General features: G+C 41.6%; 1 protein-coding gene across 1 annotated transcript in view; it reads right to left on the bottom strand.

The window, feature by feature from the left end:
• LOC148540810 (calcium-activated chloride channel regulator 1-like) overlaps nucleotides 1–27465 on the bottom strand; it is a 131137-nt gene that overhangs the window by 81005 nt on the left and 22667 nt on the right. Inside the window, exons 2-3 of the mRNA XM_088481917.1 lie at nucleotides 20391–20528; nucleotides 12589–12739 (exon numbers count right to left, since the gene is read on the bottom strand). Coding sequence (XP_088338043.1) covers nucleotides 12589–12739; nucleotides 20391–20528 — 289 coding nt within the window. The remainder of the gene's footprint in view (nucleotides 1–12588; nucleotides 12740–20390; nucleotides 20529–27465) is intronic.

Raw genomic sequence — 27465 nt, 5'->3', positions numbered from 1 at the left:
CCAGGGGGACGGTAAATGACAGCTACTCACAGGTGTACTGGTTGGAAGAGGCAAATAGCATGAACCTCAAATGTAGAGAATGTAAGGGATGGTTCAGAGGGTAGGAGTTGGTAGGAGTAACCTGGGGATAGAAGGACCCCCACACCACCACCATGGCGACCCCCAGGGCGAGGGGTGTGAGAGAAGGTGAGGCCCCCAGAAGAGAGAGCTGCAGGGGAAGTGGTGTCAGAGGGTGAAATTCAGGTTCCAGTAATGGCTAGGAGATGCAAGTTTTTGGAAATGAAAAGGTCATGGGTGGGAACCAGTTTATTACAGACTGATCTGGCATTCCAGAGGGCACAAGATAGAGGGACAGTGTTTATGGGAGATATGTGAATAAGATTATCAGGGTTGCTGTGACGAGAAGGTGAGATTAATTTGGGTGATCAAAATGAATGTAGTGGAGAGATTGTGCGGGCACCAGTGTTGGGAAGAGAACCTGAAGGAGGTGGGCAGGGAGGGAGTTTAATGAGATGTGGGTGGAGGTGGAGTGGCATGGCATGGAGAGGAGGCTTGGAGGAGGGATTAGTGGTGGGGTAGTAGGACCCAGGTGGGGTAGAAGAGAACAAATGTGGAGTAATGGGAGAGGAGAGGGAGGAAGGCAGACAGAGGAGGGGAGATAAAGGAAGGAGGAGGTGGAGGAGATAAGGGGGAAATGATAAAGGTGGAAGAAGGGGGCAAATCGGTGGATCAGGTATACACTGAGTGGAGGAGGAATTGGATGAAAACATGGTCATGGTGTGGCTGGGTAGAGTTTGGGGAGGCAATGTAGATGTAGGAATAGAGTATATATGTAAGAGAAAGTGCAGGAGATTTGCAGAGAGTGGAAGAAGGTTTATTTTTGTATTAATAAAATGATATAATTAAGGGAAGGAAAAATGGAGATTTAGCAGGGCAAAAATGGATTATTAAAGTAAACTGTGTTAGAAGACAGATGACAGGCTTGGCAAATAATTAAGGTAGAGATAAACTGACTTGGCACAGATACAGTACATTATGCTGTAAAATATTTGTGAAATCAGAGAGCCAGCCCAAATATTAGCAAGTAAAGTTCTTAGAGTGAGCAAACAGAGTCCAGTGATTATTGTCCAGGTTGAGCAGACAGCAGTTGCTTGTAGAGAAGAGATTGTGAAGTTACATATCTTGTTTATACTTTATCCAGATGGTCAGGTTTTTTGGATGGGTTCAGGTTAGAGTAGTCTCCTTGTGTTTGACTTCGGTTTAACGCCGATCTAACGCCAAAATATGGATACAGTGCACTTGTAAAATTATGCACTTATTAATATTATGCACCAGCAGCCTGCGGCCTGCAGCCTCCCAATGAAAGTTAAATAGTGAATGCTAACATGTGTATGCAATGATTGCAATCAACCCCCAAAACCCACCCACTAAAATGGCAAGTAATAAAATTCCTAACACAAACAAACAATGAATACCACAAAGCTAAGAGGAACTTGGTCTAGTTAGCAATGCACTGTGCAGATAATTTAGAAAGAGACATACTGCAGCAGTGATGGAATTTAAATAGATATACCTAGTAATCAGTAGATAACTGCAAATATCAATATATACATTTAAAGCAATGTTTGGTTTTAGATATACCTAGTAATCAGTAGATAACAGCAAACATCAGTATATACTTCCAGCAATGTTTGGTTTTAGATATACCTAGTAATCAGTAGATAACTGCAAACATCAGTATATACTTCCAGCCATGTTTGGTTTTAGATATACCTAGAATTGTATCTGTTGCGAGTCCATGTCTACATCCTGTTGCAGGAAATGTTTAATGGCATCTGTTCCCTGTTGGTGGTCTATAACCGTGTAGAGTGATGTTATATCGCTTGTGCATAGCCAGTAATCTGTATGCCATTCTAAGTTCTCCAAATATTTTAGGATATCAGTGGTGTCTCTTATGTGAGATTTCTGATTTCGTACATGGGTCTGTAAAAAGTGGTCTATATACTGGGACAAGTTGCTGGTCAAAGAGTCTATGCCTGATATTATTGGGCGCCCTGGTGGGTTGGTAATACTTTTGTGGATTTTGGGTAAGTAATATATAACGGGAATTACTGGATGAGAATTGTCCAATTAATTATATTCTTTTTCCGCCAGGATGCCTCGGTCACGGCCTTTTTGTAGTAAATCCCAAAGTTTAGTTTGGTATTGTTTGGTTGGATCTGTAGGTAATTTCGTGTAAGTTTTTATGTCGCTTACTAATCTGGTGCATTCTGTAATATAGTCTTGTTTGTTAAGTAAGACTAAACCTCCTCCCTTATCTGCTGGCTTAATGACTAGGTCGTTATTGGTGCTTAGGTCTTTCAATGCTTGTCTCTCTTTCCTAGTGATGTTCATGTTTACGGTTTGGGGCTTAGTGATTAGTTTATCAATGTCTTTGATGACTAGTTTCTCAAATGTCTATCAATGAACCCTTTAGATGTAATGGGTAAAAAGTGGAAGATGGTTTGAAGTCTGTATGTTTAAATTTATCGCTTTTCTGTTGCGTGTCTGTGCGTGTGCATGGATTTTTGCTGAAGTATTTTGCTAGTGTTATTTTTCTGGTAAAGCGATGCAAATCTAAATAAGTTTCGAATTTGTTAAGGCCTGTAGTTGGTGCAAATTTCAGACCTTTATCTAACAAAGTAATGTGTTCCTTTTCCACCATATAAAAAGATAAAATTAACGTACCAACAATACATGATGCAAATACATCAGACAGACAAAATGATCAAGAAAGACACATTACTAACTGAGGAATTGGAATCAGAGGCTGACATTACAGCAGACACCAGTTTCTCTACCTACAGCATCTGCGAGGATCCTGCTTATGATCATTTAGCAAGACAGTCTATTGATTTTGGGGTAACTTTACGCGCCACCAATATAGACCAAAATCAATTAACACCTAGAGACATAGACCCATTGGAATGCATTCAGGGTATCATCAGCACACAGACATGGGGCACTCATTTTTTAGAGCTGGAAGCAGGCGCACTAGCCTGCGGAAAGATACAACTATCACAGACCAAAAGGAAACTAGACAAGTTAGAAGGGGATGCAGAGGAGGGTCAAGCAAAACATCCCAAAAGTCAGGAACATCAGAAACATCTAACACCAATGCCATAGGAACAGGCATATTTAACCTAAGCAACATGAAGCTGGAAAAGGAACACATTACTTTGTTAGATAAAGGTCTGAAATTTGCACCAACTACAGGCCTTAACAAATTCGAAACTTATTTAGATTTGCATCGCTTTACCAGAAAAATAACACTAGCAAAATACTTCAGCAAAAATCCATGCACACGCACAGACACGCAACAGAAAAGCGATAAATTTAAACATACAGACTTCAAACCATCTTCCACTTTTTACCCATTACATCTAAAGGGTTCATTGAAAGAGACATTTGAGAAACTAGTCATGAAAGACATTGATAAACTAGTCACTATGCCCCAACCCGTAAACATGAATATCACTAGGAAAGAGAGACAAGCATTAAAAGACCTAAGCAACAATAACAACCTAGTCATTAAGCCAGCAGATAAGGGAGGAGGTTTAGTCTTACTTAACAAACAAGACTATATTACAGAATGCACCAGATTAGAAAGCGACATATAAACTTACACGAAATTACCTACAGATCCAACCAAACAATACCAAACTAAACTTCGGGATTTACTACAAAAAGGCCGTGACCGAGGCATCCTGGCGGAAAAAGAATATAATTATTTGGACAATTCTCATCCAGTAATTCCCGTTATATATTACTTGCCCAAAATCCACAAAAGTATTACCAACCCACCAGGGCGCCCAATAATATCAGGCATAGACTCTTTGACCAGCAACTTGTCCCAGTATATAGACCACTTTTTACAGACCCATGTACGAAATCAGAAATCTCACATAAGAGACACCACTGATATCCTAAAATATTTGGAGAACTTAGAATGGCATACAGATTACTGGCTATGCACAAGCGATATAACATCACTCTACACGGTTATAGACCACCAACAGGGAACAGATGCCGTTAAACATTTCCTGCAACAGGATGTAGACATGAACTCGCAACATATTCAATTCACAACTGAATGCATACTGTTTATATTACCACACAACTATTTTTGGTTTGAGGGCTCATTTTACAGACAGGACACTGGGACAGCGATGGGGACCAGGTTTGCCCCGAGTTATGCCAACCTATTTCTCAGTAGGTGGGAGGACCTTAACATCTGGTCAGAACACGAATTCGGGGCAAACCTGGTCCTCTGGCGTTGCTATATAGACGACGTAATGTTTGTATGGAAGGGGGAAGAAAATGAACTCATACAATTTCTCAATTACATCAATAACAATGATAACCACCTCTCTTTTACAACCAACTATAGCAAGGCAGATGTTAACTTTTTAGACATAACCCTATACATTGAACATGGGAAGATAGGAACCAGAACATACCAAAAGAAAGTAGATGTCAACAGCCATATACTCTCAACAAGCGGACATCACCCGATTTGGTTAAATAATATCCCCCTAGGCCAATTCAAATGAGTCAGAAGGAATTGCAGTAAAACATCAGACTACCAAGCACAAGGGCAGCTGATGAAACAACAGTTTGTGAACAAATGCTACAAACCAGAAATAGTTCAGGCTGCTTTTGAAAAAGTAGAAAGAGAGGAAAGAGAACCTTTACTGTCATACACAACCGGTCACACTGCACAAAAAACAACAAACACTGCCTTCATCACTCTATTCAGTAAGGACTATAAGCATCTGAACAGAATCATCCAAAAACACTGGCACATCCTCTTAGAGGATGAAGTCTTTAATGACCTGCTACCACTCAGACCTAGATTGACCTTTAGGAGAGCACCAAACTTGCAAAAAAAACTTGTCCGGAATCATATAAAGAGTAAGACATTTACACAGAAGACACTGACAGGCCAACAACTGACCCCAGGTTTCCACTACTGTGGATCATGCCAAGCATGTAAATTAAACCCAATTTCCACCAAAAAAAGATGCCTCTTCAACTCCAACCAGAATGAAAAAACATATAAAATTCAAGATCATCTTACATGTAACAGCATGGGGGTGATTTATCTCCTCACATGTCAATGTGGAAAACAATATGTGGGAAGAACAAAGAGGAAATTAAAGGTTATAGTTTCTGAACACATTAGAAACATCAGAAGAGGACTGGAAACCCACAGCCTGTCCAAACATTATAAGGATCAACACAATCAAGACCCGACAGATCTCGACTACATAGGAATAAAATTAGTACCCAAGAATTGGAGAGGGGGCAACTATGACAAAAAGATTAATAAAGAGGAGCTAAAATGGATGATAGAACTGAATACACTTGCCCCACATGGACTCAATTTGGAGAATGAGGTAAAAATGGTCATTACGGGCTAAGAATCAATGCAGTGCATTTATGTCCATTAAAACAATTAGTGTTATCCCCTCGATTATGCATCTACCCCACATCGGTACCAGCGCCATTTTCATATGGCATGGTGTACACAGGTGCTGCCCAGTACATAAACTTGTACTTTAACCCTTCCAACACCATACTTGGAACATTACTATGGTCATTATTATGATTAATTAATAATAATAATAATAATAATAATAATAATAATAATACCATTTGGCAATCATCACCTATGTTCATCATTCTTTATTTACTTTCCCATATATATATATATATATATATATTTATATATATATGGGAAAAAAAGATATATATATGTGTGTGTCTTTTGAAATATATATATATATATATATATATATAATTAATTTAATTCTTATTCTAATCAAGTTAATTTAATTTATTTATTCTCATGTAATGTATACTACTCCACAATAACCGGTATTGATTATTCAACACCAACCCCTCTTACTCTATTTATATATACAAACGTCTTTCCTATATATTGCCAGTCCTATAGCCATCAACAATTATGGACTGCACCCATTTCCATTCCTTTTTAAACTTCAGTTTACCCATGTTTTTATTTTTTATTATTTATTATTATTTTTTATTTTCATTCAATTAACTTAAGGGCAACCGCCTTTATTCCCCTGACTTCACAAAATGTCTGTTGCTTTATATTATGCTTAAGCACCATGCAGGTTCATTCACATTATTCAGTTGCCCTGGTGACCTTATTCAGACAATCCAAATCACCTGTCATTCTCACTCTGGACAGCAGTGCGGCCCGATCGTTACCATGACAACCCCTAACAGCCCAGTGACGTATTACAGACTTCCCACCCACAGGACTCTATATATTCCCATCTCCAAGATGGCGCTATTCACAACTCCCTGAGGAAGGCTAGAGGTTAGCCGACACACGTAGGAGCTTCTCATCACACACATCTACCACACGTCCCTCCGCTTGCCCAAGTCTCCTCCCAGCAGAGTTGAGCACACAGTAGTCTGGAGCCTGCTCTTCCCCTCCAGCCCGCGAGATCTCGTGAGATCGCGGGTACGGATGGGATTCAGCACCTGACATACTGTGGAGACCAAACCAGCAGCCGCACTGAAGGCGCACGCTGGAACACGGTCTGACCAACGGCTATAGCAGGAGTGGATGAAGACTGCCAAAAGAAGATACCTGGACCCGGACCAAGAAAGAAGATAAAGTGAGGCCTCACCAAGACTGTCATCTAGACTTGTTATACTTCAACCATGACTTTGTGTTACTAACAACTCATAACTACTATCAGCTGCTCAGTGCAGTGGGGTGCGGGACGCCCTCCCCCTGCACACCCAGTCATGTCACTGGACTGTCCCCTGCACGATCCATCTGTCCAGTGCCTGTCCATTCCCCCTCCCCCCCATCTCTCCCCACCACCAGCACATGTTCACCTGCATAAACCACACAGATTATCAGCTGCCACATGCATGTATTTTAAACAGCTAGTCCTCACTATACTGTGAGTGACATCAATAAATTACTTTGTACATCCCCCTTGGTATATATCTAGTCTGCATTATTTCACTCACAGTGTTTCTGCAAGTGGGGTAGAATCTACAACATCTACAACATTCACTAAAGAGAGCGTGATCCCTACTATAGCATAAATTGTTTACATTTATGTTCAATTGGTCATGTCACTGGCATGACTGACTATTCTCCTATCCAGGACTCCTCCGGAGGATCCTGCATTGCTATGCCTACTGCTGCCGCTGCCGCTGTTGCTGCTGGGAGTATTTCATCATCCCAGAGAGGAAGTTGGAACACCACTACTTCTTTTACTAAGCAATTGATAGTCCTTTGCGAGGAGGATGACATACGACAGCAGTCATCCTGTTGCAAAGCAGATAACTGAGGCCTTGACTGCTATGCTGGTGTTAGACATGTGTCCGGTATCCGACATTAGTGCAGTGGGATTTAGACAATTGATGGAAGTAGTGTGTCCCCATTACCAAATCCTGTCTAGATTCCACTTCACTAGGCAGGCAATACTGAGAATGTACAGAAACGTCACAAAAAGTGTCCTCAGTGCCTAAAAAATTCAGTTGTACCCAATGTCCACTTAACCATGGACATGTGGACAAGTGGAACAGGGCAGACTAAGGACTATATGACTGTGACATCCCACTGGGGAGATGTATCGCCTTACGCAGCAACAACAGCAGCATCACCAGTAGAAGCATTTCAGAAACACCAGCTCGTTCCAAGGCAGGCTACGCTGTGTATCACCGGTTTCAGTAAGAAGCACACCGCCGACAACTCCTTAGAGAAATAGGGAAATTAGGGAAATCATCACCCAATGGCTTACCCCACTTAGACTCTCCTGGGGATTTGTGGTATCTGACAACACCACCAATATTGTGCGGGCATTAAATCAGTGCAAATTCCAGCATGTCTCATGTTTTGCTCACACAAAAAATTTGGTGGTGCAGAATTTTTTGAAAAATGACAGGGCCGTGCAGGAGATGCTTTCGGTGGCCCAAAATATTTTGGCCCACTTTCGCCATTCAGCGATTGTGTGTCGAAGATGGGAGCGCCAGCAAACACTCTTGAACCTGCCCAGCCATCACCTGAAGCAAGATGTTATGACGCGGTGGAACTCAACCCTCTATATGCTTCAGAGGTTGGAGGAGCAGCAAAAGGCCATTCAAGCCTATACATCCACCTATGACAAAGGATTGGGTATGCACCTGACTCAAGCGCAGTGGTAAATTTTTTCTGTGTTGTGCAAGGCTCTCCAGCCCTTCGAACTTGCCACACGTGAAGTCAGTTCAGACACTGCCAGCTTGAGTCAGGCCATACCCCTCATCAAGCTTTTGCAGAAGCAGCTGGAGAAAGTGAAGGATGAGCTAAGATGGAGTGATTCAGCTCGAGGGTGTCAACCTGTTGAAATCAGACCACTACATTTTGACCACCGTGCTCGACCCTAGGTTTACAGCCTACTTGGTGTCTCACTTTCCGGCGGACACAAGCCTGCAGAGGTGCAAAGACCTTCTGGTGAAAACACTGTCAGCTGAAGCGGAACGTGACCTGGCAACAGCTCCTTCTTCATTTTCTCCTGCAACTGGGGCTGCCAGGAAACAACTTAGATATCCTAACCAACCCAGCTGGTGGTGATGCAGGGCAGGCAGGACAGAGTTTGGACATCTGGTCCAAACTGAAGGACCTGGCAACAATTTCTGACATGTCTACTGTCACTGCATATGATGCTGTCACCATTGAAAGAATGGTGGAGGATTACATCAGTGACAGCATCCAAGTAGGCATGTCAGACAGTCCGTACCTGTACTGGCAGGAAAAAGAGGCAATTTGGAGGCTCCTGTACAAACTGGCTCTATTTTACCTAAGTTTCCCCCCCCTCCAGTGTGTACTCCAAAAGAGTTTTTTTTAGTGCAGCCGGGAACCTTGTCAGCAAAAGGCATAGTAGGTTGCTTCCACAAAATGTGGAGAAGATGATGTTCATCAAAATGAATTATCAATTCCATCTGAAAGACCAGCCTCCAGAAAGTACAGAGGGACATGTGATGGTGGGTTCCAGCGGGGATGAGGATGTACACAACACTGAAGAGGGTGAGGAATTGGTGGATGAGGATGAGGACGACATCTTGCTTCTGTAGAGCCAGTTTGTGCAGGGACAGATTCATTGCCAGCTTGTTTTGTGGGGACCCAAAAGAACCAATCATTTCAGCCACAGTCGTGTGGCAGACCCTGGCACTGAAATGATTGGTTTGTTAAAGTGTGCATGTCCTGTTTATACAACATAAGGGTGGGTGGGAGGGCCCAAGGACAATTCCATCTTGCACCTCTTTTTTTCTTTGCATTATGTACTCTTTGGGGCCTAGTTTTTCAAACTGCCATCCTGTCTGCCACTGCAGTGCCACTCCTAGATGGGCCACGTGTTTGTGCCACCCACTTGTGTTGCTTAGCATAGTCATCCAGCTACCTCGGTGCAACCTTTTGGACTAAAAACAATATTGTGAGGTGTGCGGTGTTCAGAATAGACTGGAAATGAGTGGAAATGAATGTTGTTGAGGATAAAAATAGCGTAGGAACAAAAAAAAAAATTCTGTGATTTCAGCTGTTTTTATGCTTTTTTCCAAAATAATACAGATCCAAAACCAAAACCCGGAAGGGTGGTTTTGGCAAAACCAATCCAGATCCAAAACACGAAGAAAGATCCAGATCCAAAACCAAAACACGAAAGTGGCCGGTGCACACCCCTAATATATACATATGTTTGTATAAATATGTATGTATGTATGTATATATACATATGTGCCCCACCCCCCAAATCGGCACACCCCTTCCCCCACAATGCATCCAGTTTTGTGACATAAATACTGCAAGTACCCAGCACTGAGGGTACCTTCTCCATGCTGGGTATATTTCCAGTATATGGAACCTTGTATGATATGAATGTTTGTATATAATGATCCCTTATACAGACATGCTCCACGAGCACCAACAGCAACAGCACCTTCAGCACCACCTGCCCACACCAAGCAAAGCCCCCCCCATGATCACCACCAGCAGCGGCATCATCAGTCTCTCTTGCCCACATCCACCCTCGCGATCACCCCACCCGCAATAACTTTCCCATGATCACACACGCCCGCGATCACCCCCTTGAACATGAATTAATTTTTTCACTTGAGTTTTCCATTCTGCTCTTGTCGGTAGATGGGGTCTGATAAGAGCCCGTCCCGGCGAAGAGCTGGAAGCAGCGTGATAGGCTATGCTATCAAATCACTTACTGGTTTGGGGCCTTGGTGCACACTGCGCATGCGTAAAATCCTTAATTTATTTCATACTTATCTGGTCCCGCTGTCCAGAAGTAATCCAAAGGGCACATTTTAACAATTTAAAATAATAAATAGACATGCAAATTTTTTTCTGTATTTAAAAAAAAAAAAAGTATACAAATAATGCAGAAGTAGGCAGAACCTGTCCGCCTACTTCTGTGACATCACAAGTTGGAGAGAAGTTGGCTGGTGTACTGAAAAAGTTGTCTGGTTGGCTGGTCTGATGAAACTGTTGGTTAGGTGTGTGGGGCTCCATTTTATTTGGACAGACAAGTTGGATGGTTGGTCAGTTAGATGGTTGGAGGAAAGTAGATCTGATGTATGGCCTGCTTAAGTTGTTTATGTCTGTTGCCCTTGAATATGACACATCACAGGTCTGCTCTATACAGTACATACAGGATACAATGGTATCCACATGTCCTACTCAAAAACAGTGGACACAAATAGATAATATAAAGCCTTTGGTGAAAAACTCAAAAGGAAGCAAGAAAAAGAGATAAAACAATGTGTTTTTACCAACCACCCATTCCTACAGAGTCATACACTTGTGAGGTGCACAATTACTAATGGTCACATTAATTCACACTTTACCACATATACATTACAATTGGAGTCCACAGATATCCTCTTCAAATGGTGGGGAAAAAACAGATTGCTGTACACACTGTATGTAGGTTAATGAAGAGTATAAATACAGACATACTGTAGTACCATTCATTTATACAGTATGCACAGGTGATCAAGTGCCTGTCATATGTCATGTCAATTAGACCATAATTAGATATTTGCGCTGACCCCTGTGGCTTTAGTTTTGGGTCTGGTTTTTTTATTTATATTGATAAAAAGTTTGTAAAAACAGTTACAAATTATGTAATTTTTGCAATCCAAAACTTGAAATTTGGATTAAAATCCGAATTCCAAACCGGGGGAAGATCAGAATCACAAATCGGATTTATCTGGATCTCCTCAGGAGATCAGAACCGCGACTCAGATCTGTCCGGATTCCTGAAATTCAAGTGGATCCGACCTGCACATCTCTAACCATAATACAATGAAGTGGGAGGGTTTAGTGGCCTGATTCTGAGGTGCATGAAATGTCGTTGCTGCATGCAAGTTCAAATGGTTTCAGTCTGTGCATGCTTCTGAGTTTGCACTGCGCAATGCGCATGTGTTCCGTCGGTTAGCCCTCTAGGCTGCAGATCGATATTGCATGCAGAGAGATGGAGTTTCAGTCGGTGGTTCTGGGTGGTAGCAGAGAGGTGTCTAGCAAGACGCAGGTATGCCGCAGACGTGTTGCGTGCAGCGACTGGATCTAAAAGCGCATTTGCACTGACACAGGCAGCCATGTTTAGCCATATTCATATGGAGAATATGCACTTCCATAAGACTGGTGCAAGCTTTGATGGTGCAAAAAATGGCGCAATCGATGGTGTGTCTTAATACACACAGTGACGAATTAGTACCACAGCTAGTGGGTGTCTCAATCGGAATATAATGGGCTGCGGCATTAGCATAAAGATGCAGTAGTAGCTGCAGTACCTGAATCAGCCCCTATATGATGCATCTAAGCATGCTCCAGCTGTATAGTAATTGTCATCTCATTGTGATCACTCTCAAATTTTTTTCTAGAAATTGAACCTTCCCTGTGAATATCTATGACCTAGGGCCTGATTCAGCAGTGAACGCAATGGCGACAGATGCAGATCGAGCGATTGTTTGCCATCCAGCATGCGTATAAGACGCACTGCGCGTGCACAGAGATTGCATTGCGATTACAGATACACAGAGGAATCCATCACAAAGTGAGTGACAGACTGTCAGTTTTGGGTTGATGACGGGGGTGGTCATAAAAACACAGGCGTGTCTATCCGCTTGAACGCCGTTTCATGGGCATGCATAAATGAGCCACTGCGACTGCATACACAGCATGAGAGCTCTCTGCTTGTGAGCAGGCTTGCATTGTTTGCACCTGCTCAGACTTGTTATAAATGCTGCGTGACTTCCCAATGTATGTCCATGGTACCAATTTTTACACAGAAGAGCGAAATTGGACATATATGAGAAAGCAGCAGTGGGCGTCTCTATGTTGGCTGTGCTTTGGCAAGCATTAGCATATTTTAGCAACTGCAGTACGTAGGACAAATCACAAATTCCAATTTATACATATATATACACTATATTTTGAGAGATTTTTTAGTATTGTATATACAAAATACAATTAGATACAATGTCATTTTCCACAATGTTATTATTTACCTCGTGGTCCGTAGATGTCGAGCAGTTTGCCATCTAGCAAAAACTCTGAGGTAAAATGAATGTATTTTCTTCTTTCTGCACATTGTCCGTACTGCAATGTGTATGGGTCATCTCCATATTTCAGGTATGCATTAGCAATGATGACATCTGCCTAATATCCAAAAATAAAAACATGATGAATGAAAATGCTTCATAAATATTCCCATTCAATTTACTTCATTACAATTTTATTTGGTGGGTGTGGTGGTCATCTATGTTATGTGGAAATACAATATTTTTTATCAGTGTGTTCTTTTTTTAATACAGATACAACAAATTACATATGACCTCTGTCTACAATTTTACTGATTGAAAGTGTAAACCATTTGATTACATTGGTATGCAAAGGAGGCCCAGGAGCTAAGTTCAGCAATATGATGTATTGGCTTTTTTTTTTTTTTATTTAGGAAGGACACACATAATATAGATACAAAACATATAGAGGGTATGAAGAACAGTGTTTACAAGGGTCAAGTTTTCTGTGAAAAAAAGGCAGAACATACTAAGAAGAAACACTACCACATTGCAATTTGAAAGTACTCTATAATTACATGTAATATTCCTTCTTTTTGTGCTAGTATACTAAAAAGTTGGCAATCAGCAAAGCCATTATACGAGATTATAATTTGTAATGTAACTTTATATACTGCAAGAACTTTTCCAGATTTTGAAATATTATCCTTAGAAAGGTAACTTTGACATGTATAGGACTAAGAAGTTTTAATCCATTGACTGTATTTTAATTTTAATAATAAAATATTAACCAATATCAGTACTACATAAATCACATAGAGGGGTCTGTGTCCTAAGAACTGTAATGGTGTAATCTGTGGACCAAATATCATATTGCAAACCTCACTAAGGCAGTTCATTGTCTTGTGTGGAAATCACTTTACTGTATATCATGAAAAGTAATTAATAAATATTATAAAGATTGACATACTGAATAGTAATGCATAATATAGTAACATAATACACTCATCCAATCCGTGAAATACCGAAAGAAATGAAGGACCGGCACTCATTGTTGTGATGAAGAGAATAGAGAAAACTTTTAATCCAGCACAGATGTGTATAATGTCCGCCCATTGGTGTCCATTTCTGCCTTAATCTATGATATCATCAGGGGCCTCTTTTTCATCACAAAAATGAGTGCCAGCCCTTCCTTTCTTTCTGTATTTCACAGTTTGGGTGTATATATGAGGGTGATTCAATAAGTAAGGTAACAAGACCTCTTCCCACCAGACAATAGCAGGTAGATCATTGCTTTCCTCACGGCCATTAGACTGTGACTCATATCAGTCATACTTTCCCAACATTAGTTGTAAGATGGTGGGGCTGGCGAAAACATGGTTAAACATCGAGGCGTGTAGTATGATCTGATTTCTGCGTCTAAAGGACAAATCAGCAGCTGTAATTAATAACCAATTTATGGAGGTGTACGGTGATAACATATTTTAATGGAAACAGGTTTGGGTTTGGGGCACTGCCTCTGATAACAGCAGAACAGACGTTCAAGATGAATCTGGTCGACCAAGCACGTCCACCACAGATGACAATTTGTGCTGCATTGAACAAGAATGAAAACAAAATCTAGAAGCAACCTGTGCCCCAAGGACTGCTGCTCAGTCCACACTCAGGAGCACCACTCCTTCTATTATACAGAAAAAACACAATGTGAGTGGTCCAAAGAGCGCTGTCCACATATATGACTCGTCTTCTCTCCTGGGTGACTCAATGATCTCAAATAGGGAGAGAAGATAACATATAGTTATACTCCAGATACAAACGATTTTTTCAAATGGTCAGTAGCACAGATAAATACCACTCACCTAGAGCAGGTGAGATGTATTCACATAAAGGTATCTTTATATATTCTGCTAATCTGGTCACAACCTCATAGATGATATTCAGGGCTTGTTCCCCTCTGGGAATAGACTCACCTGAAATCTGGTCTAACCATTCCACAAAAGGTATCTTTACACCCCGGAATCAATATTCCTCCGTTCGTCTGAATGGCGTTCTTGTGTACCTCGTAACGAAAAAGTCCACTTCCAATAAAAATCAATATTGTTTATTGTCCAAACAACATAGTAAAAAAGGAATTTTTAATCCCAAAATTATTCCCAAAAAAATTCATACAAAATAGTTAGGACTCTTTGTATAAAAAAGCAAAAGGGTTATCCCATGGATTAAGATAATATCCTGCCTAGGTACAGGGGCCACTCCACCCGGAATGGTGCGGACACCTGATCCTCAAGATGTAAAAAATGCAGAGATAAATATCAATCCAATGGGGGTTCCCCACCTTGTTCCACCAACACGTTTCTGACTCTGAAGTCCTTCCTCAGGGTGTACTAAGACTACCAGGATACCCACACCTATTTATACCACTCAGTACAAACAGGAAGTAGGATGCAAAGTGAATCAATCAAGTGTGATCACTAAAACCCGGCATGCAACAACTAAAGCTGTCATATACTAAACATTTCTTATCCATCACATAAAAAGCATATACATAGACATCTAGACATTTATACATAAACCTAAAAGCAATACTAATAAATAGCACACATATATATAGAAAGCGGACTCTGTGTTAAACGATCCAATCCATATTTTCAAAGTAGCCCCGCTGATCCTATACACAAACATCCAAATTTGGCGCCATCCACAATATTTGTCGTCAATACTGGATCCCTCGTGAAGGCGCATGGCTTCCGGTTAGCGGCTACTCCGTACACGTCACTTCCGGTTTACACGAGCCAACCGGGCGTCTATTACGGAGGACACCGAGGATCAATACAACTTCCGATTCAAGCTGTTAATCATCTACATCATTTCCGATTCTTGGAACGCAAATGAGCCAAAACGGAAGTGTTGATGCCATACGTTCGTGTTGATATCACATACAGCAAAATGTCCGCTATTTCCTTTATATGCGCCATGTTGTGGAAGACCAACGGATGGTATTATGCAGGTAGCAGCAAAAGTGCATACGGACTCCAATGAATGAGGAACATAAAACAAACAAACAAAAATAACAGTGCATTAATAACACGAATAAAAAACCTTACATCTCCTGTACATCTAGTTACCCAAACAGATAGGCCACAAATTATCTCCCCCTTAAAGGGACATCCATATTGTACGAAAGGGAAACTCATAGAAACCATTTAGTCTCAAAATCGACATTGAGACCACTTGGTGTCAATGTCTTTAATTGATATATTGTTTCCATTTCTATCTGGGCCAATTTCACATCTCTATCATTAACCCGCCAGTTAGTTTTGGCAGTTTTGATGCCACAGAAGGAAACCAGGTGTTTAATATCGCAGTTATGTAGCGATTTAAAGTGTAAAGAAATATTGGCCCTCATTCAGAGCCATTCACTATTTGCGTTCGTTCGTTCAAAAACAAGGGGTGGCTATGCAAATGATCCGTTCGCACATTGCAGTCTGTTCACACCTCTAAGTCTGAACGAGCGAGCAAAACATATGCTCGTTTATTTGATAAAAACGCCCCCTGGCCGCTCGCACCATACGTCATGTCCGCTATTTATTAGATTAATCGAGTACATCGAACAGGATATGAACTGCTCGCTATTCTTGTGGTTGGTTTTTTCAACCGCTATTTTGCGAGCAGTTCTGAGTTAAAAAAAACCAAGTGACGTGGTCATTGACGCTGCTGTATTAATTATGCACACCCATAAAACGCCCGTTTTGACCTTTAAGCACGCCTGCGATCGGATCTCCACTCCCCGTTTTCAAGCACCTTCCCCTGTTACCACCCACATACGCCTCATTCTGCCACTCAAAATAGCAGGCACTCGCTATATTGCGTACAAATGATTTTCGGCCGCACTGACTGGTTCGCGCATGCGTACTAAAAACCGTACGCATGCGCAGATGTGCGAACATCGCTCGGAACGAGCGTACTGCCGCTAGCGAATGGCTCTGAATGAGGGCCATTGTGTGTTTCAAGCCCTTTTTTGATGTTTCTACCATGTTTGGCCAATCTCACTTTTAGCATTCTCGAAGTCCTGCTGACATACTGGCTCCCACATGAACATTCCAAAAGATACACACAATAACAGGTACTACATGTAATGAAATCCTTGATTTCAAACATTTCCCCCGTTCTTGTAGACTTAAAGTGTGTAATTTTGGAGTTAGGAGATCTACATGTTTTACACATAATACATGTGCAGCAGCAAAAAAACCCTTTTGATTTGATGTTACCAACCAATGGTTTAACAATAGTTCTACGCACCAGTTGGTCCATAATATTACGCGCTCTCCTATACACAAATCTAGGTTGCGGTTCTATATGATCTTTCAGTAAAGGATCCCTAGTCAGTATATTCCAGTGTTTCGACACCATTTTTTTTAATTGTCTATACTGACTAGTATACCTAGTTATAAAGGGTATTTTAGGTTTGCTATCTTTATTTCCACTGCTGATTTTTGATAAAGCCAATTTCCTATCTAAAGCAGCCCCTTTTTGTCTTGCAGCATCTACCAATTGGCTACTATATCCCTTAGTTAGGAATTGTATCTCTAATAGATCTGCCTGAGTTTCATAAGTGGATATATCAGTACAATTTTGCTTAATCCACTGGAACTGACTATTGGGAATGCTTTTCAACCAATTGTAGTGGTGATTACTGTCATTCTTTATGAATGAATTGCAATCTGTAGGTTTAACATAATTTTTTGTTTTTATGCAATTATTCTCAATATAGAGAGTGAGATCTAAAAAATCTACACATACCTCACTAATATTAAATGTCAACTCTATATTGAATATGTTGTTGTTAAGATGTTGACAAAAAAGTTTATCCCCTCCAAATGAACAAAATGTTGTCTATATAGCAACGCCATGTCACCAGACTGGCTCCAAACTGGTGGCCATCCCAAACTGCCTGTGTCTCCCACCAGGCCAAAAACAAATTGGCATAACTTGGAGCCAGTCTGGTGCCCATGGCTGTGCCCCTTCAACTGGAGGAAGAAAGAACCGTCATACCAGAAAAAATTATTCTGCAAGATCATATTAATACCGTCCAAAATAAATGTTTTATAATCATCCCTTTCTTCACCCTTTTCCCCCAAAAATTGGACTGCTTTAAGGCCCAATCGATGCTCTATGATCGTATATAGAGAGGGGACGTCCGCTGTCACCATTCTGTACCCCTCTTCCCATACTATATCAGATAGCACGTTAATCACTGATATTGTATCTTTTAAGAAGGAAGGAGTGTCACGTACTAGTGGTTGCAATTTACAATCAAGATAATGGGACAAATTGGACAGAACTGAATTAGTGCCGGCCAAAATTGGCCGACTTGGGGGCTTCTCTCTATTTTTGTGTACCTTTGGAAGCACATATATCACCGGAATTGATGGTCTTTCTATCCTCATATAGTCACGTTCTGTTTCCGTGATTATACCTTTTGTAGTATATAAAGTAAGAAACACCACCAATTTCTTAGTTACCATCTCCGTTGGATTATTCCTTAACTTTTTATACGTAGAACTATCTGATAATTGTCTGACAATTTCCCCATTATATTCCTCCACATCCATAACAGCGACACTACCGCCCTTATCGGCCGGTTTGATAACAATTTGAGTGTTATCCCTTAAAGTTTTAACTGCATCTCTCTCTTCTTTAGATAAATTCATATTTTTAATAGGTTTAAAACTATTTTTTTCTAGATCATCCTTTACCAGACGTTCGAAGATCTCTATAAAGCAACCCTTCTTGTGGGTAGGGAAGAAGATGGACTTCTTTTTGAAAACAGAATAATTTTCATTAACTGGTACCGTTAATGAATATCCCTTCTTTTTGTGCTAGTATACTAAAAAGTTGGCAATCAGCAAAGCCATTATACGAGATTATAATTTCTAAAGTAACTTTATATACTGCAAGAACTTTTCCAGATTTTGAAATATTATCCTTAGAAAGGTAACTTTGACATGTATAGGACTAAGAAGTTTTAATCCATTGACTGTATTTTAATAATAAAATATTAACCAATATCAGTACTACATAAATCACATAGAGGGGTCTGTGTCCTAAGAACTGTAATGGTGTAATCTGTGGACCAAATATCATATTGCAAACCTCACTAAGGCAGTTCATTGTCCTGTGTGGAAATCACTTTACTGTATATCATGAAAAGTAATTAATAAATATTATAAAGATTGACATACTGAATAGTAATGCATAATATAGTAACATAATACACTCATCCAATCCGTGAAATAGCGAAAGAAATGAAGGACCGGCACTCATTGTTGTGATGAAGAGAATAGAGAAAACTTTTAATCCAGCACAGATGTGTATAATGTCCGCCCGATGGTGTCCATTTCTGCCTTAATCTATGCTATCATCAGGGGCCTCTTTTTCATCACAAAAATGAGTGCCAGCCCTTCCTTTCTTTCTGTATTTCACAGTTTGGGTGTATATATGAGGGTGGTTCAATAAGTAAGGTAACAAGACCTCTTCCCACCAGACAATAGCAGGTAGATCATTGCTTTCCTCACGGCCATTAGACTGTGACTCATATCAGTCATACTTTCCCAACATTAGTTGTAAGATGGTGGGGCTGGCGAAAACATGGTTAAACATCGAGGCGTGTAGTATGATCTGATTTCTGCATCTAAAGGACAAATCAGCAGCTGTAATTAATAACCAATTTATGGAGGTGTACGGTGATAACATATTTTAATGGAAACAGGTTTGGGTTTAGGGCACTGCCTCTTATAACAGCAGGACAGATGTTCAAGATGAATCTGGTCGACCAAGCACGTCCACCACAGATGACAATTTGTGCTGCATTGAAGGTCGGATTCAGGAGGACAGACGCATTCAAGTTATTGTGCTGATGAACTGAACATCATCACTATGCACAACATCGTTCATAAGCAACTGGGGTACAGGAAAAAGTGTTCACATGGGTACTGCAGCAACTCACAGAAGTTCACAAAACCAAATGAATGGTTCCTATTTAACCTGCAGTATATTGTTACATGGTGATGAAACGTGGGTGCATCATGTGACACCAGAGATGCTGCAAGCATCGATGACATGGAAAAACGCATCTTCCCCACCTTCAAAGAAATTCATAACAACTCCATCAGCAAAGAAGGTCATGACGACATTGTTTTGGGTCCACATGGGTATACTTTTTGTTGATTTCCTCACCAAGGGAGATACTGTGAACGCTTTCAGCTATTGTGACAAAATGAGCCGGTTGCAGAGGGCACTTAATCGAAAATTACCTGGATTGTTGCGAACAAGCAAACTATTGCTGTACGATAATCCCAGGCCATTGGGAGGTACTGGACAATCCTCCCTACAGCTCTTTGAACCATTGAAGAAGTACATGAGTGGAAGGCAATTCACAACCAACGATGAAGCTCCGCAAGCCATTATGTCCTGGTTTCAGATGCTTGACACAGATTCTATGCTGGGATAGATGCCTTGGTGTTCCTTTGGAACAAACGCTTAGACAAGTATGGGGAAAAATAATCTGTACCAAGGCCATACTATTGATTATATGTATATGTACATGTTGAATACATTTATGCAATGAGATGTCTTGTTACCTTATTTTTTGAACCACCCTTGTATACAGATATACACATACACACGTTAATTTTATTAATTTTATATGGTATGGAATAAAATATGCATCTCATACTCATTTCTTTTTAGTGTGCATTAAGCCAATAAGTATAACATGCATTTTCTCTTACCTTGTTATATGTCTCTGTTCTTGCTTTTGTATAGTTCCTTTTTGGCCAATACATTGGAATTAAGATTTTTGCACTCCGTATGAAGAGTCTGTTGTTTGTTGCTTGAAATAAGTATGTTGAAGCATCCTTTACCATGTTCTTTATAAGAGAAAAACAACATTTATTCTACATGTTAAAATGTAATAACTCATTACATTGTAAAATATATAGAGTATACAGGGCCTGATTCAGAGCCACTCGCTAGATGCGGTCGCCCGCTCCAAGTGTATGCAAATCCAGTGCACACCCAGCAAGGCAGACGATCGCACGGCAAGGCATTAGCACGCCCACTATGTCTTGACGTGCAATCACTTTGTGTATGCAGATGCCCACCAGCCATTCATAAGATGCCCACTTGCGCACATCATCTCCTGGAAGTGCATGAAAACATTGGTACATCGAGCACCATCGTATGTGCTCGCAGCGCTTGAGGTTGACTATACCTGGCCGCGAGCACTTCAGTGTATAATTCAACCAGGTGACGTGTACTATGACGTTGCCTTTTAATTATGCACGCCTCTGAAACGGCGTTAAGATTCTCAGACACGCCTGCTTTCGCACCTCCACTCCCCCGTTTATAATATCCAGCCCCTGTTACCACCCACAAACGGCTTGACCTGTCACTCATTCAGCAGGGCTGTCTATGCTGGGAGAGCGAGTACTTCCCGATCGCTCACACTAGTTTGCACACTCGCACTGCGATGCATACGCATGTGCACATTGCAAAACATCGCTGGCTACGAGAGATCGCTTGCTAGCGAACGGGTCTGAATCAGGCCCACATTTCAAACAAGTGATTACATAATGTCAATATTAACCACATTGTGCCAAGATTTGTCACGAAGCTGAATATAATGTAAAAAGGTTATTTTGTTAAATAAATGTGTTCAATCCTGAGGCCATGTGAACTGTAGTGAATATTATTGTAAAATTATATAAATATAAAATTACAGCACACATATTGTAGATTACAATGTGCATTGTTCCCTCTTTCCTATTCATACAAAATAATAAAACAGTAAATGATTTCTTCACACACATTAAACACATTAATCTGACAGAGCAGAGGTGCACTTGGATTATATCCTTTTTGACACGTTTCGTCCACATGTTTTGGACTTTTTCAAAGTACTTCTTCACACTTACATCCAAGTCTCACTTTTCCAATTGAGGCTGAACAGCTGAGAATGCTGCACATGCTCTCAAGTGTCAAGCTCTGCTATCATCAATTGTACTTCCACATTATTTAAATCAGAGGACTTGGGACAGGAGGAGATTACGATATCCCTAACCCATCTACCTGCTACTGACTATGGGGGTCCATGTACTAAACATTAAAGAAAGATAAAGTGGACAGAGATAAAGTACTAAACAATCAGCTCCTAACTGACACTTTACAGGCAGTGTTTGAAAAATGACAGTTAGGAGCTGATTAGGTTGTACTTTTATGTCCTCCACTTTATCTCTTTCCAAGGCTTAGTACAGAAACCCCTCAATAACAAAACTAACCACTACACTGTATATAAATTTGTCTATTTGCCTGATTGAACATCACGTGGGTCTCTGACTAAACACACTTGTTTGAGCCTCCTAAACAGAGTTCCAAATGTATTTGTTGAGTGAGGGACTTGTGTTGTTTTTTTTAGAGAACTACTGTGTATAGGAGTCATTATAGTTCTAATATTATGAATTACTAATTAGTAATTGAATTTATGCTATCTGCTGCTATTGCCAATTTGTTGTACTCTGTGATATTAGCTGCTCTTATTGATGCATTCTGTACTGTAGGTGTTTTTTGTATAGTCACTAGGGGTGAGCGGGTTCGGATTTCTGAAATCCGAACCCCCCCGAGCCCCCCCGATCTGAGGCCGATCCGAGTCAGGCTCGACTTTTCCCGCCTGACTCGGATCTGAAATCGAGGCAAAACGTCATCATCACGCCTTCCGGGTCTCGCGGGTTTTGGATCCTATATAAGGTACCCGCGTCGGCGCCATTTTCTCACTCGGTTGTGGACAGTGAAGAGGGAGGGTGGGAGTTAGGTCTGGCTGGGCTGTGTAGTGTAGTGTAGTGTAGTGCAGAGTAGTGTTGTGCTGTGCTGTGCTGTGCTGCTGTTGTCCATAGGGGCTGTGTCCACTACTTCAAAGTCCATAGGGGCTGGCTGTGTTGTGCTGTGCTGCTGTTGTCAATAGGGGCTGTGTCCACTACTTCAAAGTCCATAGGGGCTGGCTAGACTGTGTAGTGCAGTCAGGTGTCCATAGGGGCTGTGTCCACTCCAATGTCCTGTGCAGTGTCCCAGTCCTAAAGGGGTGCTGTAGTGTTGTCCAGGGGGTGCTCTGTCCATCAGGGGTGCTCCCCCCAAGTGCTAAAATAGAAATATTTTTTCTGTGTTTGTGAATTGTGTTCGCAGTAGCCGCACGTGCATCAACAAAGTAGTGCCAAGCGTGCGCCTGTGTCATAAGTAAAGGGCCAGCTGGCTTGACCGTTAAAGGGTGCTGTAACCCCCAAAGTACACTCCAAACCAAATAAAAAAATATTTTCTGTTTGTGAATTGTGTGCGCAGTAGCCGCACGTGCATCAACAAAGTAGTGCCAAGCGTGCGCCTGTGTCATAAGTAAAGGGCCGGCTGGCTTGACCGTTAAAGGGTGCTGTAACCCCCAAAGTACACTCCAAACCAAATAAAAAAATATTTTCTGTGTTTGTGAATTGTGTGCGCAGTAGCCGCACGTGCATCAACAAAGGAGCAGCGCCAAGCGTGCGCCTGTGTCCCATAAGTAAAGAGCCGGCTGGCTCATTTCTTAAAGAGTGGTGTAACCCACAAAGTGCACTACTCTCCAGCAAAAATAAAAAAATATTTTCTGTGTTTGTGTGCGCATTAGCCGCACGTATATATCAAATCGATATAACATAAATGGAGGACCAAACTTTCTCCGATAAAAATAAAATAGAGAAAGATCAAGAACCACTTCCTCCTAGTGCTGAAGCTGCTGCCACTAGTCATGACATAGACGATAACATGCCATCAACGTCGTCTCCCAAGGCCGATGCCCAATGTCATAGTAGAGGGCACATACAATCCCAAATGGCAAAGTTCAGGAAAATGACCTTGAAAAAAACATTTAAATCATCTGAAGAGAAACGTAAACTTGCCAATATGCCATTTACGACACTGAGTGGCAAGGAATGGCTAAGGTCTTTCCCTATGTTCATGACTAGTGGTTCAGCTTCGCATGACGATGGAAGCCCTCCTCCCACTAAAAAAATCAAAAGAGTTAAGCTGGCAAAAGCACAGCGAAGAACTGTGCGTTCTAAGAAGATATCACAAATCCCCAAGGAGAGTCCAAGTGTGGTGGTGGTTGCGATGCCTGACCTTCCCAGCACTGGACGGGAAGAGGTGGCTCTTTCCACCATTTGCACGCCCCCTGCAAGTGCTGAAAGGAGCACCCACAGTCCACTTGCTGATATGCAAATTGAAGATGTCACTGTTGAAGTACAACAGAATGAGGATACTGGTGTAGCTGGCGCTGAGGAGGAAGTTGGCGAGGAGGATTCTGATGGTGATGTGGTTTGTTTAAATCAGGCTCCGGGGGAGACAGTTGTTGTCCGTGGGATGAAAAAGCCCATCACGGTCATGCCTGGGCAGATGACCAAACATTCCACCTCTTTGGTCTGGCAATATTTCTATACAAATCCGGACAACAACTGTCTTGCCATATGTACCATATGTAAAGGTGAAATAAGTAGGGGTAGGGACGTTAACCACCTAGGAACATCCTCCCTTATACGGCACCTGCAGCGCGTTCATAAAAAGTTACTGTCAAGTTCAGAAACTTTGGCTAAGACTGTAAGCAGTCCAGGGACACCTAAATCCCTTTTTCCTGTTTTATCCAAGGAATCGGTGGATGAGGAGGATAAGGACGACATCTTGCCTCCGTAGAGCCAGTTTGTGCAGGGACACATTAATTGCCAGCTTGTTTTTTGGGGGCCCAAACGAACCAATCATTTCAGCCACAGTCATGTGGCAGACCCTGGCGCTGAAATGATTGGTTTGTTAAAGTGTGCATGTCCTATTTATACAACATAAGGGTGGGTGGGAGGGCCCAAGGACAATTCCATCTTGCACCTCTTTTTTTTCTTTGCAGTATGTACTGTTTGGGGCCCAGTTTTTCAAACTGCCATCCTGTCTGCCACTGTAGTGTCACTCCTAGATGGGCCACGTGTTTGTGCCGCCCACTCGTGTCGCTTAGCATCGTCATCCAGCTACCTTGGTGCAATCTTTTGGCCATAAAAACAATATTGTGAGGTGTGAGGTGTTCAGAATAGACTGGAAATGAGTGGAAATTAAGGTTATTGAGGTTAATAATTGCATAGGAGCAGAAAAACCCACAAATTCTGTGATTTAAGCTGTTTTTATGCTTTTTTAAAAAAAAATACAGATCCAAAACACAAAACCCAGAACCCAAAACACGGAAGGGTGGTTTTGGCAAAACCAATCCAGATCCAAAACACGAAGAAAGATCCAGATCCAAAACCAAAACACAAAACACGAAAAGTGGCCGGTGCACACCCCTAATAGTCACAGTTATGTTTTTTCAATACAGTTTGTATTTGATTATTGGAGCTTCATTAAGAACATATAGTAAAATAAGTACAGAAAGAGAATAACAAAAAATAATGAGGAAGAGAAAGCACATGGTAAATTGATAAAGTAAGAACTTAAATTTACAGCAACTGGAGGCCCTCATCTAATTTCTGAGGGTCTACAGCTCCAAATACAAAGTGAGATATTAATTCACTGAGGTCCAATTGTTTAAGACTAACTTTTATAAAGGAAAAGATTTTCTGGTTTTAGTAATAGTCTGCAGGATGTGTTTAATGTGTCTATTTTCATGTTCAGTTATGCTCCCAATATTTTGGTTGAGGAGTAAGAATATAACTTCCTAATTGAGGCAGCATGGTGGCACAGTAGTTGGACATGTCACCTTACAGTGCTGGGTCCATGGTTTGATTCTGACCAAGGCACTTTCTATGTGGAGTTTTAGATCATAAACAACATTTAAGCAAGCACTGGTTCTCTGTAATATGCATACAGTGGCAGCTCCAGGCACGGGCAAGCTGGTCCGTCGGACGGAGCGCCATTGTATCCGACGGGCGCAGTAAATGCCCACCCTCCCTTCCAGTGCTAGTTTGATTATGTAAGCTCAGGATGGCACTGGATGCAGCAAAGACTAGTGCCGGCCCTGTATGCATATGTAAGAGCAGGGCCCTCTTCCCTCATGTGCTTTGCCTTACTTATACTTTCATCTACTCCTTACTCCCCTCAAAGGCACCTAACACTTACATCCAGCTGCTTATTTGAGTGCTATGATCACTTATGCAGCAATGTTTATAAACCATGTCCTTGTCCTGCATTGTAATGTACTTTAAGTCACTGGTTTCTTGCTCACTTATTTGTTTATGTACTTTGTAAGGTGCTATTACACACAGAACAGTTTTGTCCGTCCTGAAAAAAGATGACTTTTTTTTCTCGTTGACACTTTTCAGTTAAACGTAGGAATACATGGCAGGTTTTAGACAGCACGAATACGGCACGGTCACCTTGTTACAGCCATGAATAACCACAGCTGCCGTGCCGTGCCATCTCCGTGACCACATAACAATATGCATGCTTTCACACAAAACAGATTTTCCTTGCCTGTGGAAGGCGCTGTGGAACACTTGTGGCGTTATATAAATAACTGATAATAATAATAATAATAAATATTGGTTACACACCTAGCAGATGTATCTGCAGATGACAATTGTTCATACACACTGAACACCCATCATCTGTGTTCTGTGTGATGGAGGGGGGCGGGTCCTGCTGGCCAAGGGCGTGTTGTATCCACCTTCCCGTGGCTGCCGCTGCAAGTGTACAGGCGATTGGCTGACCACACTTACATCCAGCAGATATATTTGGCATCGGCTGTGCAGCATAGCTGGCGCGATATGTCTGTGAACGAGGCCGTTCACAGACATATCGCTGGTACATACGACCGACAGACACCCGATATATTGGCCGATCAATTGATAGGCCAATATATCTGCCAGTGTGTACCTAGAATAACAGTGGTTAATAGTGGCTTAAACGTTTAGCAACCTTTGGGCAGCAGCAGAAAATATGGAGTCCATTGTTAATATTGGGACAAACTTAAAGCATGCTGGATGATAACCTGAAAAACATAGGAAATTATTTTGGCTACTGTGGTTTTCAGCAAACACAATAAGGGGTATATTTGCCAAAGTGAGAGTTTTTAAAAGTGGAGTTGTTGTCCATAGCAACCAATCAGATTCTAGCTATTATCTTCTAGAAGGTACTAGTTAAATATTACGTAGAATCTGATTGGTTGGGCAACATCTCCACTTCTAAATACTCTCACTTTAGTAAATATACGCCTAAATGTTAGCAGTAATCAGCATAATTTTTTCACCAATCCTCATCATCCAGACATTGAAATAATTCTACTGCGGCCGCCGATGTGGGTAACCCTCACTCTTCTCCACCCCCACAGTGTACCCAGGGCCATAACTAGGGTAGTGCGAAAAGTGCCGTGGCACAGGGCACCGCAGGGCAGGGGGCATTGGACCTGTCAATTTCCTGTTTATTATCATTCTCACTTGCAGCTTCCTCTTCTTTAATCTCCAGCATCTCCTGACCTCGCCTATCTATTCCCTGGCCCTTTCCCATGGGCCATGGCCCTTTTTCAAGTGGACTATTTTATAATCCTATTTAAAAAATGGGGGGAGCACCAATGCTCTCTCTGGCACTGGGCACTAAAAAGTCTAGATACGGCTCTGAGTGTACCTATCCTGTGCTAGCCCCCAGCCATCGGAAAGTCGGTGTCTGTCCCAATTGCTGCTGCACCTCCCTCCACTGCCTGAGACCAACGTTGTGGGTAACGCTCACTCCTCGCCCCCGCAGGCTGTAACAATCATGTGCCAGGCCTGCCGTCGCCATCCTCCAGCCATCTGAAAGCTGGTGTTTGTCCCTGCCGTGGCT

The sequence above is a fragment of the Taudactylus pleione genome, unplaced genomic scaffold (genome assembly GCF_031769625.1).
Source record: "Taudactylus pleione unplaced genomic scaffold, aTauple2 ptg000017l, whole genome shotgun sequence".
Lineage (NCBI taxonomy): Eukaryota > Metazoa > Chordata > Amphibia > Anura > Myobatrachidae > Taudactylus > Taudactylus pleione.
Note: the sequence above shows the minus strand (reverse complement) of the source record. Positions and strands in the feature narration are given on the sequence as shown.